A 19339-nucleotide genomic window follows, 5' to 3' on the forward strand; every position below is an offset into this window, starting at 1 on the left:
GAGATCAATGCATTTAAGTTCTGTTTTACGAAATCAAGACTTCCTCAAACTCGAAATAGGGCTCTTACAAAGTGAGCTGTAGGGACTTTTGGTGACTCTCACTGGCTACTGTATTTCCTTTTAGTCCATATTTGATGGCTATTATCAGAGGTGATGTTCGAGGAAAGTTGAGCACTTAAATATTGAAGTTAGGGGTTCCACATGGCTTGTCTTTGTAATGAAAGCAGGTAGTAGTGTCATTCTTTACTCGTATGTTTGTAAGTCAGTGATTAATGCTGTCTTTATCGGCAGACAAAACACTACATTTGACATAGCGGCCAATCCTACATAAGCATCTTCCATATTCTTGATCTATCTAGCCCTTTGCTCCACAACACCCCCCCCCCCCCACCCCCAAACCCCCAAGCGGGATTCTTTTCAGCAGTTGAATTTCAGTTATTTGTCCTTTCAATTAAAAATGTCATGCCATGGAAATACCAAGCCAACCTAAAACATCCGTCTAAGAGCTAAATTGTTCAGTCATAGTGAATACAATATTCACTTTCCTACAACAATAGAGCCAAATCTTGGCTTACTGCTGCAAATTCGTGATCCACTTGATTCTTTAACTTGTTTCTGCCTCTGAAAACATGGCCTGCTGGTATATTGGCTGATTAGCGATGGGAGGAAGAACTAAAGAATTGAGGGGTTAGTTTTTCTCATAGTGTAACATAGTCATTGGTCAAATCTCAATTGCATTGCTTATAGTTGAAAAAACCGTGATGAGGACCTGATCCAAGCTGACGCCCTACATGAAAAAGCTATTAAGAAAAACGAATGCATATATTGGGACATGAATCAAGCAAACTCTACTTCTAAATTGTGTTTGTGGGATGGTTTTGGTGGGACGGTTGCTCCCCACTACCACTGGTCTGTGGATAAATTGAACTTAATCGCTAATAGTGTTGGTTTCAAAGCAATGAATACAAGATGTGTCTGTTAAATTATTTAATTGGAACAAAATACTTGGTGCAAGTTCTCTTTGTGGATGTGATTTGTCGTGGATACAGTATTGATACATCTTGAGGATAATCCTCACAAGGGACAAAAGGTTGTGGCAGAACTAGAACATTTCATCGCACATTGGATGGTGCAAAACTCTTAAAAATGAAGATTAGATAGTCGCAAACCAAATTATGGAAGCCATGAAACAAGTTTTTTGATGTACGCACTACAATTTAGTCGGATTTAAATTCACTGATTAATCAGCATTATATTCTAAGTTCGAGATGTATTGGTCCAAACAAATATTATGGGGTAATATAATCAGGTATTGCTTAAGTCCAAAATATATGGATTTAATTGAAAGACCAATTCAATTGGGCTAGTCTATCTTGTCCGACTTCACATGATGAGCCCGTTTCATTAGCCCAAGGTCCATGCCACGTGTCAAATGACATGACACGCAAAATCGTGTCACATGCATAAGTGGCGTAGCATGCCACGTCAATATAAGAACCAATCAAATGTCGCAAAGTGTTCAAATGATCTGGTTCAACCAATCATATACATACCCTAGCTCTCCCCCGCAACTATAAATAGGAGTCTTCATAAGGTCAAAAGGGATTAAGAAAAATACATATAGAAGCTCTCCTCTCCAAAGGTTATCCGCAAGTCTTCCGCATACTAAAAAGTATTCGTCTCTAAGTGGTGAGCCGCAAGTTTCCGTACCTCCACGTTTGTGATTAAAGCTTGGCTCCGCATTCGTGGTGAACTTACAACAACAAGTAATTCGTCAATTCAAGAACAAGCAAAGCCCTTGATTGACGAGTGTGAGAAGAAGAATTAGAAGATTACATCTTTTTGTTTAAGATTTTATAAAGATTGTAACCGCCGTACAAATATTTAAATTAGGGGTGTCAAATTTGGCCCAAAAGGTGATGACTCGCCCAACCCGCCTAAACTTTTATGGGTTGGGCTCAAGATAATTTTATATTAGGCTGATTTCAGCCCAACCCAACGTAGCCCATTTTAAAGTGATCTCCAACTTAGCCCAATACTAGCCCATTTTTAAGATTTACTTAAACTAGTATACGTACTCGCGCGATGCGCGGATTGTTCAAAAGAAAAAATAGAGAGGAGAGAGATAAGAAATAGATGTATATGAACCGTATGTGACATATTGCGGATATAATATTCTCAGATCAGTCTTATCACATACTAAAATGTGCCGATTGTTCAAAAGAAAAAATAGAGAGGGGAGATAAGAAATAGATGTATATGATCCATATGTGACATATCACAGATATAATATTCTTGAATCAGTCTTATCACATACTAACATTTTCCCATGGTATATATAGTTGCTTCAACTTCATTATTAACCATTTGTTTTGAGTTAAAAGCTGTGTAGCAAGAGAAGATGAAAAATTAGCATAAAAAACACCAATTTTTTCATCAGGTGAAAAGCGAACCAACTCATTTAGCTTTGCTAATATCTCCGGCGGCTTGCCACTTCCATGCAGTAAAGCGGAGAGAGATAATAGAAACAAATATATATGAACCATGTGTGAGATATTGCAGATTTTATATTCTCATTTTTTTAGGATCAATCTTATTGTAGACAAACATTTTCTATGATACATGTAGCTTCTAGTGCTTCATTACTAATCGTTTCTTCAAACAAAACACAATCTTTTATACTCCAAGGGTCAATATCATAATAGTTGATCAAGTAAATCGATCAACTTACTTGAATTATCATTATTAGAGCTTTCAAGTATCTCAATTATCAGGGGTGACGAAAGTGACGAAGCTGCCGCAAAGCTAGCTGAAGAACAACAAAATTTGTGTCTCCTCACCTCAATTCCAGGAAAGACAACAACAAATTTAACATTACCTATTATTTAAATTGAAAGTAGAAGAAATTCGAATACTGACTTTACGATATAAGAGAAAAAAATATGGGGCTAAAGATCATAAGTTACATATTTAGGAAATGACATTAGGCACCATTCATCAATTGATTTAACATAAATCAAGGTCAAAGTATCATTCTAAGATAAAATTACATAAACTTAAGTACAAAATTATATAATATTAACCCACACTTTTTCTAATACGTGATCAAATTTTGATGGTTAATATGTAAGGAGATTTCAAACTTTACGTTCATCTCCGGATGACCATTTAAATTAAACAGTGTATCATCTTCACTTTTGCACCTATTAGGAATTTATTTAATACAAAAGAAGTAATTTACTCAAAATAGTAACAAAAAATAATATTATCCTGACATTTATGAACTTAGTTTAGCTTATCCCGACAAAACATTAATTTTACTTGATAGATACATGCAAGAAAAAAGAAAAGTTTAGGAGACTTGAGATTTAATTTATTTGTTTAATATGTACACTTTCTTTGTATCATGTATCTTATAAGTTTGTGGTGTGTTCAATATGAAGAAAAATATTTTTCACGAAAAATGTTTTTCTCGAAAAATATTTACCACGAAAATTGTTTTCTTAAAAAATATTTTCCACGAAAATCTATAAAAATAATTTTCAGGAAAATATTTTTCCGGAAAAATGTATTTCTAGAAAATATTTTTTTTTCTCTAGAAAATAGATCCTTCAAAAAAATTGGGCCAAGTTGGGTGGGTCATGATCCAGCCCATTTTTAGTCCATTTCAGCCCAAATAACTTTTGGGTCAATATTAGTCCAACCCATTTATTACCTCAGCCCATTTTCATTGGGCAATTTCAGCCCAACCCGTCCATTTGACACCCCTAATTTAAATCAAATATTATAACTTATCGTTATTTTTCTTTTCTTGATTATTATTTTTCAGAAACCTAAACTTAATCTTTACCGGGGGTTTATAGAACTTCATCTCCGTATACGGGCAAAGCAAGTGCGATTGAGGTCCAAGGGGCTAGAAGTTATCACCACAATATTTGTAGATGTATTATTATTTGAATATAAGTGTCCACTTTCTTACTGCTTAAAGTGTGTAAAGGTAAATATTTATACTCATCCGATGTTTACAACAAATTTTATCAATTTACCATAGTTAAGTAATTTAGTAATGTAAAAATATATAGTATATTATTTAATTATGGTAAAGTAATTTAGTAATGTAAAAATATATAGTATATTATTTAATTATGGTAAAGTAATTTAGTAATGTAAAAATATATAGTATATTATTTAACCATGATTAAGTAACAAAAAATTATGTGTAAATACATAGATATGATATAAATTTTAGTTACGGATAAATTTTACTATGTTTAAATACGGTGATTCACATTAGTCAATACTATGCTTTTTCTTTTTAAAAGTTGACAAAATCGCTTTATTTCATTGATCACCATCTATTCTATTACTAAATTCAATTTTCCCGGATTTTGCCTTAAATTTTGTCTTGTTTAACGATGAAACGAATACATATCAGTCAGTCCTAAACAATTTTTCTTTAATCCAAAAAGTTCCCTTTGAAATTCTTAGAATTAAACGTATAACAGTAACTACTACGTATATACGGTTTTAAATACATATTAGTGCACTTAAATATCATTCCAAATATAACTGTTCAAGTTGGAATGACCTTATGACTTAGTCTACAATTCATTTATTTATGCATTTAATCGTAATTTATCTTTACTCATATGGAATTAGAATGCGAAGATTCTAATGTTCTTCCCTTATACATGCAAGGTGGAAGTTACACAAACACAATTCCTTCTTACTACATTTTACACTGATTGTGTCACACTATCATATTGTTAAGAAATTAGGTACATATAAATGTCTATAGTTATAAGCTTAGACTGATCGTTCAATAAGTAAATTATCTTAAGTTATATATAAATTATATTAGTATAATAAAACTCCTTTTTTAACTGTCTGTCTATATAATTTTAGCAAGTATATAGAGAATTTAACTGTCTATTTACTCCTTATTTAATTAGAGGTTTCAGATTTAAGTTCTGGTATGGAAAAATCTTTAGTAGTGAGCGTTTTTCCCGAATGGGCCCTACGCGCCACAAATGCATATATAATCGGACACCAATAATGCTGATACTGAACACCGAGTGGGAAATCGAAAAAAAAAAAAAGGGTTTCACATGAGGCAAAACCTTAAAAACCGGCCTGGCGGGAAACGTAAACAAAGTTCATTAGTACCAAAATTTGCGCGCGTCATATTTGGTGCGTGCGAATATTTGAAACTTGTTTTTCTCCTACTGCTTTCCCTTTTTCTTATCTCTTTTTCTTTTCTACTTTTTCCTTTTAATTTCATCGGGAAATAAAAAGAGCAAATAGTGCTTTTTCTTTTTTGGCATTCTTTTGCTCTTTATTCTTCAAGACTAGTGACTTAACAACTGTCCTTGCCTGCCTTTGCCTTTGCCTTTTGCTCTTCCAAATCTGTCTCTTTCTTTTTCCAGTTCAAGAACCCCACACCCCCCTTGTTCATACACGTACTTTTTCAGTGTATATATATATATATATATATATATATATTTGTATGTATGTATAATTTGCTTGGCCAAGAGATATATGACATAGTACTACATAGACAGAGATAGAGAGTTGTACATGCTCAAAGATGAAAACTTTCCTTTTGTCTCTTAACGTATAAGAGGTGTTCTAAGATTATCCACCTTAATCTTGGATTCTTGTTTTTTCTGATGCAAGAAAAGATTCCCTTTTTTTAAAAGGGTGTTTGAGTATTTAGTTTTCCATTGCTAATGGTGGCTATTTGGGAAACCCGTCAGCTAAAGTATTGGCCTTTAACATTTTCTGTCGACTGTCTGAGTACTTTGTCATCATCTTCAGTTATTGCACAATTCTTGAACTGTGTTGAAAAACTGAAAGTTTTAGAAAAATTGCTGCTTTAAGCGCCACCCAACTTACTGCAACCTCTAATGCAACAGCAAGAAGTCTTTTAGTTTGAGTATTCTTGTTATTTGTTCTGAGATAGTGAAAAAAATAAGTTCCAACTTTGGTTTCTTGGAATATGCCAAGATGATCTGTTTATTTACTGAAGTTAGAGCAAAAAGATTGGATTTTAGGCATACTCATTTGAAAATGTCTTGGATTCACCATACAAAAGATGGTGTCTTTGCATATGCCCCATCTCATTCTTCATTTGGTCCAAGTTCTAATTTTCATACAGCACCAATCCCACCTCCATCCTCTTCTGGCAACAAAATTAGTCCAGCTCTTGTTATCATTATAGTCATAGTAGCTGTCATCTTTTTCATATCAGGTCTACTCCACTTACTTGTTAGATTTCTTATCAAAAAACCTTCTTGTTTAGCATCATCTGAGTCTAATAATCAGCCAGAAGTTTCAACTTCTGAAACCTTGCAAAGACAATTGCAACAGCTTTTCCATCAACATGATTCTGGTTTAGATCAAGCATTTATTGATGCATTACCTGTATTTGTGTACAAAGAGGTTGTAGGTTCTACTAAAGAGCCCTTTGATTGTGCTGTTTGTTTGTGTGAATTCTCTGATAAGGATAAGTTGAGGTTACTCCCAACTTGTAGCCATGCTTTCCATATCAACTGCATAGATACTTGGCTCTTAACAAACTCAACATGCCCGTTATGTCGAGGAACACTTTTTGATCCTGAATTCTTAACGGGGTTCGATTTTGATGACCCTATAGAAGAAGGAGATCATGTGTTATCTGCTGCTCAGAAAACAATTGAAATAGAGGAAAGTAAAAGTGTAGTTGACAAAGCAACTTTTCCTGTGAGACTTGGTAAGTTCAAGAAATTGAATGTTGGGGCTGAGGAGGGAGAAGGAGAGACTAGTAGTAGTAATTTGGATGCTAGGAGATGTTATTCATTGGGTTCATATCAGTATGTTGTTGGTGATCTTAATCTTATGGTAGATTTGAGCAGTGAGCAAGACGCGTACAATGTGAAGCTTGCCAAGTTGCGCGAACGGTTTGCTAATTTATCAACAGAAGGAGATGGGGAGGGGAAAAGGATAAGTATTGGAACGAAGACTGATAGCTACTCTTTTTCCAAGATTTGGCTTTGGTCGAAGAAGGGGAAATTTGCAAGTTCTTCAGAATGCCAAATGGATAATTCACCTCCTAATACGGAGTTACCATGGTTGGCAAAAAAAGAAGGCAATTAGAGGACATTCTGGTTTGTTTCTCTTTGTTTGATCTTTTTGTCATCTCATGGCATAGAGGTAATAGAATTCTTTGAGATGCTGCATGAAACTAGCTAGATTGTAGAGTTGATCCGTACTTGTATGTTGTGATTGCTTTTATTTGATTTTTACCTCTTGAAGTCCCAAAAAATATATAGGTCATGTGTTATAGATTGGTTCTTGGAACATTATTACTCTATTAAACACGAGTTACTCTACTTTGGCTTCATTCCTGCATCCTGATACTTGCAGCTGCCAAATTTACTTCATAAAAATGTGGTTGAGAAGCATTCATATACTCCCTCCGGATAAAAAAAAGAGTCCACTTAGCCATTTACACACTCTTTAAGAAAATATTAACTTCTAGACAAAAATAAGTAATTTGACTAAACTACCCCTAATTAAATAGGCATTGAGATTTGATCATATAACACTTAATAGAGGCAAATATAGAAAAACAAGGTTAATTCTTTCTTGATTTGCTAAGTGGACTCTTTTTTTTATCCAAGAAAAAAACGCTAAGTGAATTCTTTTTATGATCCGGAGGGAGTATTAAGAAGTATGAGGCGCTATTTTTAGTTCTTTACCCATGAAGAACTAGTTAGATTGATGCACAATATTATTGCCTTTGTTACAAATGATTAGGAATTGGAATATAGCTCCTTTTTAAGTGTCCTGTCCTCAACCATAAAAAGCTTGAGTGCAGTTTAATGTTTTTTTTTTTTTTTTTTTTTAAAAGAAAAAAAAAAAGAAGAAGGTTAAATGAAATGCTAGATTCTGAGAACATTGACTGCTATATTTTCCTCATAGTTTGAAGCAATTTTTGAGTCTCCGGAAAGTGAAACTCCACCAGGTTATGTTGATTCCTAGAAAGTGAAAGAAAGATTCTCTTCTTTTCCTTGAAGCATCTTGATAAAATTGCTTTAGTGGCCTTTATTTGAGGTCTTCAATTTCTGTTGTTTCCCATTTGGTGGGGGGTGGGGTGGGGTTAGGTGTTTGACCACAATCTTTTATGTTAAGGAGATAGTGGTGGGATCCAAGAAAGCTGTTGCTGTAGGATCACCCCTTTACTGGAAACCAGAAATAGTGGCATCATTTGACTTCTTGAAATAGTGATACATTTAGATTTCACCCTGCTATTTTTATTTTGTTTTTGTTTCTGCTGCTTAGTAACACTAATCATGGTTAATGCTCATCGTTAGTAGATCGATCCCTTACATATGTCACTAATTCTACTTCTATTTTTTTGTATCGATATGGATCGATTTAGTTCACTTTCTTTTACCACTTTTCTCTCCCGCCCTTAGCGGCTTTGCTCTCCCTGATTCAAGCGGAGAAAAAAAATGAGGAGAGAGAGACAGTCAAATAAGCAGAAATAAACAGACAAGTATTGTATGTGCCCCAGAGATTGAAACTAAATCATAGTTTGGTAGTTAAAGTATGGTAAATCATTGTGGGACTTGGGTGCTCAATTGAACTGACACTAATCCTCCTTGTCTTGTTATATACAGTATTAACAAAGCAGAATTAGCAGGTACATGATGGAAAAGAGAAAAAAGAATAATGGGTTGGTGAACTCGAGTAGCATTTATTAAAATGGCATACCAAACTATGAGTAAAATTCTATACTGCACCCAGCTTAAAAATTAAACTTTTGTGCAATGTTGTTTGGTTAAAAAAATCTGATTACTTAATCTGGATTTTGCTCCATAATTTTGGAAGATATTTTGGTGAGATGTGATAATTCTACTAATTTGATTACCTTGTTCTTTGCATATAGTAGGAATCCTCTCTCGAATCCAAGAACCTTTGGTGAGTTTGAGACAAAAATGAAGGCACTTCCCATTTTTTAAAGATTCTATATATTCTGAGTTTCTGGCTTCCCTGTTATAAAATCTTTTGAATTCATATGTTTAAAAGGTTTGAGCTTATATACATTTACAGTCCAAATTTTATATAATCAAATCATTTAAAAGTCAACTGCACGCAATTATGTATACTAATAATGAATTGGTAATGCAAAAAATTAAATATTTAAGTACTAACCACTTAAAAATTGTTAACGCTTTGTTTTTTCTTCGCATTGTTAGTGTGTTTGCAACTTAAATATTTAAAAGAATGAGATGCTCTAAGGGATACAAAATTCATCATCTACTTTTTCTCCCGTCTTAGTAGTGCGTGCATTACAAAGTTTAAGGTGGAGAATTCATTTGTTTCATACTATTGGTGTGGTTCATTTGAATGTTCAGACATCCAAAGGGTCCTCATACGATTTTAACAAGTTCATTGGAACAGAAAAAAAAGAAGAAAAGAAAACATCAAAATGCAGCAACAGACTCAAACTTATTTCTAAAGAGAAGGTAGTCGACTCCCACAAGAAAAACACAAATTTAGACCTGTCTTGTTGCAGTTAATTCATGAATAAGCTCATTTAACATTTTCCATGATGATCCACCTTCTTTGACTGCATTAATGGCTGCTTCCCCAATCTCCTCCACTTTTTTCCTTGCCTCTTTACCTTTCTCTCCTAAAATCAACTCCCTTATCGGCTTTTCCAAACCTTCACACTTGACGACCCCTCTCACTGATCCATCACACGTCTCAACTCTTAGCCCAATCTTGATTTCCTCCACCACCATTCTTGCATTTAGGTGTTGCTCTGCCATCATTGGCCATGCCAGTATTGGCACCTTTGCACATATGCTCTCTATCACTGAATTCCATCCACAGTGGCTTAGAAAAGCTTGAACGCTCCCGTGGTTCAAGATCTCTCTTTGATCAACCCACTCTGTCACCACTAGTCCCCTGGTTTTCACTCTGTTTTCGAACCCCTCATTGACATCATCTATACTTTTCCTGACTACCCACAAAAAGTTCACTTCCGATTTCTCTAACCCATTTGTAATTTCCCTATATTGTTCAGGAGATATTTCCGCTTGGGTCCCAAATGCCACGTACAAAACTGATTTCCCCTGTTCTAGCATATCGTCAAGCCATTTGATGTAGGAAGGTTTCTCTAACCTCTCCAACTGTGATTTTTGTGGCTCGACTGCTGCACAAAATGGTCCGACACACAATGCTTTTGGACTAAATTTACTGTTAAAATAGTTAATATAAAGAGATTCAAGCTCGTAAAAGCTGTTAACAAGTAGAGCATAGCTTTTAGAGGTGGCAATGCTTGTCTCAACACGAAGCTCGAAAAGGGGGCCCTTGGGTTCACGGTCTCTTAAGGGTGAATCAAAGTCATTCCTAGTGAGTTTAATCCACGGGAAATCAGGAACTTCAAACAGATCATCATCAGACAATTCTGTCCGAAGAAGAACACTAGAGGAACGCGACAAGGACATGGCAAAAGTGCTTATTCCAAAATAAACGAGTCTTGGGATACCAAATTTATTTGCAGAGTCTAAAGTCCAGCCAAGAAAGGCATCAGTGATCATAAAAGTAACTGGCGGAAGAGATTCTAAGGCCTTTTCGAAATGGGATTTCATGGACTTGGTGGCGCTGGCAAAGGTAGAAAAAAGGGACATGGATGGAAGTTTATCAGTACCTTCAACTCCTGGAGGAATACCTTGTATGTTTTGAGGAAAAGGGATTTCGATGATATTGATGTTGGTGTCCGAAAGGGAATCGCAGAAAAAAGGGCGATTTGCATGAGTGGTAAAGATGGTGATGGAAATTTTGCGATCGAGTAGAAGGCGAGCAAGGTCGAAGATAGGAATAATATGGCCTTTGGACATGAAAGGGAACAGAACAACATGAATAGTAGAATGAGGAGAAGCCATTTCTTGATGTTTGATTTCTGAATGGTGAGCTTTACTCTCATAAAACATGAGAGCCTAAAGTCAATACAATCTCCTTGGTATCGTAGATTCGTTTGGAGGTGAATTATGCTATCACGTTTGATAGCGGGCTAGGAGTTAAGTTATTGATATATAAAATTGATATAATGTTTGATTTATAATTTAGAAATTAGCATAACAAATACATGTATTATAAGTTATGAAGGAACATATATTACTTTTATGGAGGATAGAAGTGAAATGACTAATAGTAGAATACATGAATAATTAAAATCTGCACAATTTGTTCTTACATAAAATATACATAGATTCCTTCGTATCTAATCGAATGACTGTATAACATTAACCAACTACCTATCAAACGACCCCGAAATCTCTTTAGCGTGTCTTTGTTTGTTTGTTTTTTTTTTTTTTTTTAATATTTTGAATACCTACTGCAAATTCCACCTTAAAATAAAAAACTTTCAGCCAAAAGCCCTTCTGGTGGTGGGGATGTTTAATTTAATTGAAAAGGACAGCGCACTTTCTGCCACTTCGATCTATCATTCCTTAAAATATTAAGCTCAGTTTCTTGTAACCTCCCACGGCTTATGATTAAAATAAGTATATATACAGTTATCTAGCTTATATATAAGATACATGATGTGATGATATCGTACGTTGTGATTGATTGCCACGATTTGTACATATACTTGTCATAAACAAATGGAATTTGACTATGTAACTACTACACAGAGATGAGAATCAATATAGTAGTACATATGATGACGCTTGGCATCTTCAACGGTCTCGGCCAAATGCTTAATTAGTTAAGGGGGACATTATCAACTAAATTTTCAAACTTTTCTGGATTGGAGACTTTTTTTTTTTCACAGCTATTAGAATACTAGTGAGGTATATGACATCATTTGCTTCAATGCATATATATTTCTTCGTTTCTAACGGGGTAAATTAGAAACATGGAATTGTCAAGACCTACTTAAGAATTGTTAGCCCGGAAGTGATAAAAACACAGTAATTAACGTGGTTCGGATTGATGTGATCCTAGTCAGCGGAGAACGGTTGAGAGTTTTATTAATATCAAGGGAGAAAGTAAGTTAAAAGATTGAATACTCTTAGGTTTAAGATTGAATACTCTTAGATTATATGTTCTGCCTTACTTAATAAATTCTAGCTAGCATGCATTTATACTACTAGGTCTAATCCTTTCCTAGAAAGGATGTAAATCCCAATAACACTCGAAAACCAACAAAGAAAAATGTTTCCTTTTATTTCTTTCCACTTTTGAGTAGGAATTGGCTTGAATATCTTTTCAACTTCATAATCTCCACCTTGAGATGAATTTCGAGCTTCCATATGAACTCTATTAAATCCAATGTCTCTAAGCCTACGCGAGCTAACTCCGTGTAGGAAACAAGAGACACTAACTGAAACCTTGTACATTCTAGTAGCTCTACCTTGCCCTGCCGTTCTCCATCCTTACGCATCAATTGATGCGAACTCCTGCCAAATTCATACAATGACTGAACTTGACAAGAGGAACCACCTTGGTCAACACATCTGCTGTGTGTCCTTTGTATCAACATTAAAGACCTTAATTGTGCCTTGTTCAACAACATCACGAATAAAATGGAATCTGATATCAATGTGTTTGATGCGATCATGGAATCCCTGATTTTTTATCAAGTGAATAGCACTCTGGCTATCACATTTTAGAGTTGGTTCATGTTGAACCCTACTCAATTCTGACACCAAACCTTTCAACTATATAAACTCTTTTACTGCTTCTGCTGTTGCCATATATTCAGCTTATGTTGTGGATAAAGAAACTATAGACTGGAGAGTTGCCTTCCAACTTATGGCACTACCTGCAAGAGTAAAGATATAGGCTGTTGTTGATCTCCTTCTATCAAGATCACCTGCAAAATCAGAATCCACATAACCAAGGACCGAGAAGCCTTCATTTCTCATCCTACAAAAAGTTATACCAACATTTGAAGAACCTTTAAGATATCTCAATCTCCACTTAATTGCTTCCCCCAGATTAGACATGAATCGACTTACCACACTCACTGCTTGAGTAATATCAGGTCGAGTGCAAACCATAGCATACATAATCCTACCAACTTCACTAGAATAAGGAACTTTTGACATGTACTTCACCTATTCCTTTGATTGCGGTGCCATCAAAGAAGAAAGTCTGAAATGTTGTGTTAACGGTAAAGTAACGGGTTTACATTTATTCATGTCAAACCTCTGAACTACCTTCTCAATATACTTTTTCTGTGAGAGATGTACCTCATCGTTCTTCCTGTGAATCTCCATTCCAAGGATTTTCTTAGCTTTACCTAAAACTTTCATGTCAAACTCCTTACTTAGCAGTTTCTTCAAATCATTTATCTCTGTCATACTATTAGCAGCAATAAGCATATCATCAACATATAACAGTAAACAAATATTTAAATTAACAGATACCATCATGTAATACACGCAGCTATCAAATGCACTTCTCGAGAAACCTTTAGTAATCATGAACGCAACAAATCTTTTGTACCACTGTCGTGGTAACTGTTTCAAACCATACAAAGATTTCTTCAATTGACAAACCTAGTCTTCTTTTCCTTCAATAAGGAAACCCTTAGGTTGATTCATGAAGATCACTTCTTCAAGTTCACCATGTAAGAATGCAGTCTTGACATCAGGCTGATGAAGCTTCAAGTCATAATGGGCAACCAAAGCTAGTAACAAACGAATTGAGCTATGCTTCACGACTGGTGAGAAAATCTCATTGTAGTCGATTCCCTCCTTCTGAACAAAAGCCCTTATCAACCAATCTCTCTTTGTATCTAGCATCTTCTACACCCGGAATGCCATCCTTTTTTCTGAAGACCCATTTGCAGCCAACAATTCTCTTCCTTTTTAGTAGACTCACCAAATCCCATGTCTGGTTCTTGTTGCAGAGACTCTATCTCTTCGGTCATGGCTAAACGCTATTGATCAGCTTCACCACACATAGTGGCTTCTATATAGCTTGAGAGTTCCAGATCCTTTATTTCTTCCTCGACAATAGGTAATGCATAGTCCACAAGATTAGCTTGTGAAGGATGAGGATAATATTTTGGATTAGGCTTCGGAGTTCGTTTGTCCCTTCCAGTAGCTATACTGTATGGTTCATCTTTAGGTACTACTGTGTGAGCTTTTTCATTATCTGACTCCACCTGAGTCACTTGATCCTCCTGCTCGGTGAGTTTCACATTTTCCTCCACCGTTTCTGTTGTAAGTACTTTCTGTCCTGCAAAGTCAATAGAAGTCTTTCCAGGATCAAGCATAGATGTCTCATTAAAAGTAACATCTCTGATAGAACCTATGAGTTCACCCTTTTTGAGTTCGCCACCTGAAAGTTCACCAAAACGGTCTAAGGGACCTGGTCCCTAAGCTGTTTTCACTGATAATGATAGAAAGTAAATAAGGTAAGATATTTATGAGGAAAGCTCCTTGCTCAAGGTATTAAAAACCACGACCTACCCCAGTAGGATTTCCAACTTCACTAAACTGAGCACTGTTCAGATTACAACCTAGGAATTAAGCTCGTAATTCCTCTCCCTTACAATGTCCCTATTGTAAGAAACTCTTGACTGCCACTAGCCAAGCAAAACTAATACACCTTGCTTACCTCTATAAAAGTGTACCTCTCAAATCTTAAGTAGGTAAACAGCCTACAAACCACTTCTGAGAATTCAAACTAATACACCTAGACTAACTCTAGCCTAGTGTACCACTCAAAGACTTGTAAAGATAAACTTCTTACAAGCAACTCCTTAGAATTCAAGCACCTACAAATAGCTTCTTAAAAGAGAAGAGTAGGTTTACAATTTTATAGAAAAAAATACAAAGACTCTCAACAAACTAAGGACCTAAAGCAGCTTCAGTGGGGGAACTGGTCCTTCTGATTGTTGGAGCTTTGTTCTTGAGATCACCTTGAGAGGGGTGGCGGCTGCACTTGAGAGAAATATAATTTTCAGATTTGCAAGTGTTAGGTCAACTAATCCCAACATGTTGTACACATATGAAACCAAGGTAGAGAGCATGTGAGAGACATGTGATAATAGATGGTAACTTTCCAAGAGCTATTAGTTCTAATCACGCATACAACTGTGCTGCTGCAGCTCTGCCAGAACAATGAAGCAACTTTACCAGCTGTTATGTTTCGTATAGTGCCTAGGGGACCATATCAAGGACCTAGTCCTTGGTGTGTTTGCCAAATCATCAAAACTACAACGTATCATAACTCATCAATTTTCCCCTTTTTGATGATGACAAACTTGTAATTGATTTTCCCCCTAAGAATGTGGCCATTAACATCAAGTGCGCATCAATATGAAGCATAAATATACAAAATAAAGTTTCCATAGTGCCATAGTCATCGTTACAGGCCAAAAAGAGATTTTACAGAATTAGGACCAGGGGTAGGCAAGGGACCAAAAAGGATAAAAGGAGATGGATCATGTGTTTGCAGGTTTAATAGGGTTGAAAGCTTTGAGCATCATGTCTAGCCTGGCATCTGTAGCTCTGTGATTTTCCAAGATTTTCTCTTGAAGTCGTTCAACTTTCTGCTGCAGATTTTCATTTTCGCCTCTTAACTTAGCAACCTCTTCCATCTGTGTCTCTCTAGGACCAGGTCCTTCCGCCTTTAGTTTAGCATTTCCTGCTCTTAACAAGGCATTTTCAACCTGCAGCCTCTGTATGTCAGCTAACATTTTCTCATTTGCCTCAATGAGACTTGAAATAGTAGAGGTGCTTCCTATTCCACTTTCTTTTGCACAATGCCACATTCCTTTAATGTGCTCAACGAGAATATATGTTTCCTTATTCCTTTAGTGGCTTTCGTAGTAGCAACTTTGAAGTGATCAAAAACTTTTGTCAGAAGAAAGACATAAGGTAGGCCATGCTTGCCATTTTTTGTATTTACGACTTTCATCATATGCTCAATCATGATAGAGGGTAGACTGACTAAGTGTCCTTCATCCAAAACCTCCTTCAGGAACAAATCCCTCTTAGATGCGATACACCTTGTCTCAGCTCTGGGCAATACCACCTTGTTGACCAACTCAAAGAGAAGCTGATAGTATGGCTTCATTTGCTTCTTATACAGAGTATCAGTGGTCACTTGCTCTCCAATCTTGATTATGAAACTTTTGAAATCATCTGAGGCTTTGATATTCTTGTCATTTCCCAGCATTTTCATTCTCTCAGTTGGGACACCTAGAATCTCGCCCAGCTGAGTTTCATCCAGAGTGAAATCAACTCCTCCAACTCTGCACACTAAGGTATGGTTGTCAGTGTACTGCAGATTTACAAAGAAATCTGCTACCTCTTTCTCGTAGGCAAGAGCAGGCCCTTGAAATAGATGGTCCTATTGTTGAGATTTCAAGATTCCCATCAATTCATTCAATCCCTGATGTCCAACTATTTCAGGATCAAGCATTCTTCCAGGTAGCACTTTTTGTCCTTTCAGATTCTTGATTCTCAATATCTCTTCATTTTTCTTAAGTGCTCCCTGTCGTGAAGGACTGGGTCCCTTCCTAACTTCCACCTTTTTCCTTTTGGATGGACCTATTTCCTCAATTTCAACGTCCTTCTTTTTTTTAGGAGATTTAGAGATTTTTCGAGACTTGTCCAATTCAGCGGTATCTTTCTCGCTCCTCAATTTTACCTTTTTTTTCGAGCTTTTTCTTTCCCGGTGAGACTCTTCTTCTTCCTTTCCTTGGTTATCAACCACATTCACCACCTTTTCTTTGTCTCTTGGCCTCACCAATCTTGTTCTACTCTTTGGACTCTTCTCATTGTCAGTCTTAGAAGTGGAGTCTGGTTGTGTTTGAGTTCTGAGTTTGATATTGACAGGTTTCTTGCTAGGCTGTGAGACCACTTTATTTTTGGAAATATGTTTACTCTTGGTAATGTTTCCTTTCCCAGATGATTTTGAAGCACCAGATTCCCTTCCTGAGCATCTTTCCAGAGGTACGACAATGGAGGACAGGGGTAAAATGTCCAAACAGTGTTCCTTTGGACCAGGTCCCTTGTCCACATACTTTGTTTCACCACTGTTCCTCTATTCCACTTCATTTTCTACCAACTTTCTATCAATCTCTCCAGATTTCTCTTGTGTTTCCATACTTACTTTTTCAGATTCCCTTTCAACCACTTTTTTCTCAGCAATATCACTTACGATATTTCGTAAGATGTCATCAAGGTTATCACCAACATTATCTAAACAGACATCCACATTTTCACTTCTCACTTTAGCAATATCATTAGCCTCATTGACTGCAACATCTTCTGCACTTTTACAAGATTTTTTCATTATCTCACTTTCATTTGCTACATCACCTGACACAACCCTTCCTGTCTCAAACTCGGTATCAAAATAACATCCCTTATAGACAACTTCACCTTTTTTTCACAACTACCAATCACATTATCGACATTTACGGAACTTTCTAATTCTTCTGTACTGGTTAAGGGGTAAATTCCTGATTTTTGAGGTTGTTCTTCTAAAATACTTTCCTTATTCTCATGCGTCACCTCTATTAACCTATAGATTTTAGCACCTTTGTTTTGACTTGACACCTCTATCCCATCATCATTATCAACGGTTTCTTCCGTAAGACCAAAAAGTTGAGAGGTATTAACGGTTTTGGCACTGATGTCAGAGTCATGGTTGACAGACAAAGAGGGTTTTATAGATTCAGAGATAAAAACTTTTGATTTTTGTTTCTCTTGAGTTTTAGAGGGACCATGAACAACTGGTTTAGGTGAAAGTACATTAGGTTTGTGGATGGTAGAAATATGACCTTATTGAAAAAGAAAGGATGATAGTGGGTCTGTTGGAGTGGGTTCTTTGGGAGGTAAGAGAGTGGGGTTGATTTCTGCTCCAACAGAAAATGAGGGTTCAAGGTCAGGCATGGTGTATTTTGAGCGAAGAGATGGAGAGGAAAGCAGGACTTGATAGTGTTAGGATTTGAGGGATTATGTGAGAGAAAGGAAAGATGAGTATAAAATGGCTTATATGGGAGGAAGGAACCAATTTCTATTGGTTTGATCAAAAAGTACTTTTACAACCGGGTCTGTTTAGAGAAAAGAGACTTTTGGCTTAAAAAGAAGCGGGAACTAATGATGACATGGAACTTAGGCAAAATCAAAAGTTATGTAAATGCTTTAAAGGACTACTAACCTGAGTCATAGGGACCTGATCCCTTGACCTTTATGAGGATAGGTTAGGAAAAAACTCTGAAGAGTGTAATGTCTCCAATGTTAGGTTGTCCTGAAATTGCCATGTGAGCATACTTGTAACGGCATAAGGATGAGTTAGATATCTCCAAAAAAAAAAAAAACATTTCGGCATTGTACCTCTTTTCTCAACATAACTATTTATAGAGAAACCATTAGATGATTTTGAATAACCACAGCTTCACTGACTCAATCTATGTAGCTCAAACATCGCTTTAAGGATTTAGATGACATTACTGATTGGATATTCAACTCCTCTCCATGAATGCTCTTTAAAGTCATAAAGAACTTAGTTCAAGGGACTTCAGCATATCCAACAGGCTTGTGTTGTTCCTGACAAGAAGTGGTTTCTATCATTTGGATACAATAAAAATTTGCTTGACACTTTAAGAATTTTAATATCGTCCCTCCTAAACCCTTATGCAAATCCTTGATTGTACTGAAATAGGGTGCCTTTTGATGGTTTACCAGTTTGCAAACACAGAAGACGATTTTTCTTATTTATCATCCCTTGTTCAGAGCTTTTGTCCATGAGCTGGACATCCATCTCTTCTCTCATCTCAAGTCATCTTTAAGAGGAACTTTTGATGTTCAATGTGCTTGCCTTGAGTATTGAGCAACCTTATCAAGCTGAGGTGATAGCTTAGGAACCTTAGGTCCTATAAATTGAAAGGACCAGGTTCTTTTGCATTCTATGGACACCTGGCTGTACCCCTTTCCTTTGCTATCCTCTGCTTGAATTATTATCTCAGCCTTACGCCCTGTCCTCCTCTGCTTGAATTATTATCTCAGCCTTACGCCCTGTCCTCCTCTGCTTTTGTGATCTTCGTTCCTTTTTCAGAGGACTTTATTAAAAAGTCCAAGGAGGAGTTGTTCATAGCCTTAGAGTTGAGCTCTTTTTAAGTCTTTCTCACGATCATTGAGACATAAGAATTTGCACTCAGATCTCTTTAGACAATTCAGCTTGGACCTTTTTGTACTAACCAGCTCACAGTGAATCCTTAAGAATAGGATCTCAAACACACATTCATTAAGCATAAGCCTAATGAAAATACCACCTATCATCAGCACTGTCTTGACGGATCTTCATGAGTCTT

The 19339-nt window shown here is 36.2% G+C and overlaps 2 protein-coding genes across 2 annotated transcripts; one reads left to right on the forward strand and one right to left on the reverse strand.

Annotated features, from left to right (window-relative positions):
• Positions 1-5305: 5305 nt before the first annotated feature.
• Positions 5306-7381, forward strand: LOC132623104 (RING-H2 finger protein ATL46-like). The gene has a single exon (XM_060337814.1). The coding sequence runs from the start codon at positions 6007-6009 to the stop codon at positions 7132-7134; it is 1128 nt and encodes a 375-aa protein (XP_060193797.1). The 5' UTR covers positions 5306-6006; the 3' UTR covers positions 7135-7381.
• A 1165-nt stretch (positions 7382-8546) lies between these two features.
• LOC132623103 (UDP-glycosyltransferase 90A1-like) lies at positions 8547-11098 on the reverse strand. Its single transcript, XM_060337813.1, has one exon. It carries the CDS (start codon positions 10983-10985, stop codon positions 9543-9545), a length of 1443 nt encoding a protein of 480 aa, XP_060193796.1. The 5' UTR covers positions 10986-11098; the 3' UTR covers positions 8547-9542.
• Positions 11099-19339: the final 8241 nt, after the last annotated feature.

The sequence above is a fragment of the Lycium barbarum genome, chromosome 12, assembly GCF_019175385.1.
Source record: "Lycium barbarum isolate Lr01 chromosome 12, ASM1917538v2, whole genome shotgun sequence".
Lineage (NCBI taxonomy): Eukaryota > Viridiplantae > Streptophyta > Magnoliopsida > Solanales > Solanaceae > Lycium > Lycium barbarum.

Coding starts and splice junctions, on each gene's coding strand:
- LOC132623104 (XM_060337814.1), top strand. CDS start 6,007: ATGATCTGTTTATTTACTGAAGTTAGAGCAAAAAGATTGGATTTTAGG.
- LOC132623103 (XM_060337813.1), bottom strand. CDS start 10,985: ATGTTTTATGAGAGTAAAGCTCACCATTCAGAAATCAAACATCAAGAA.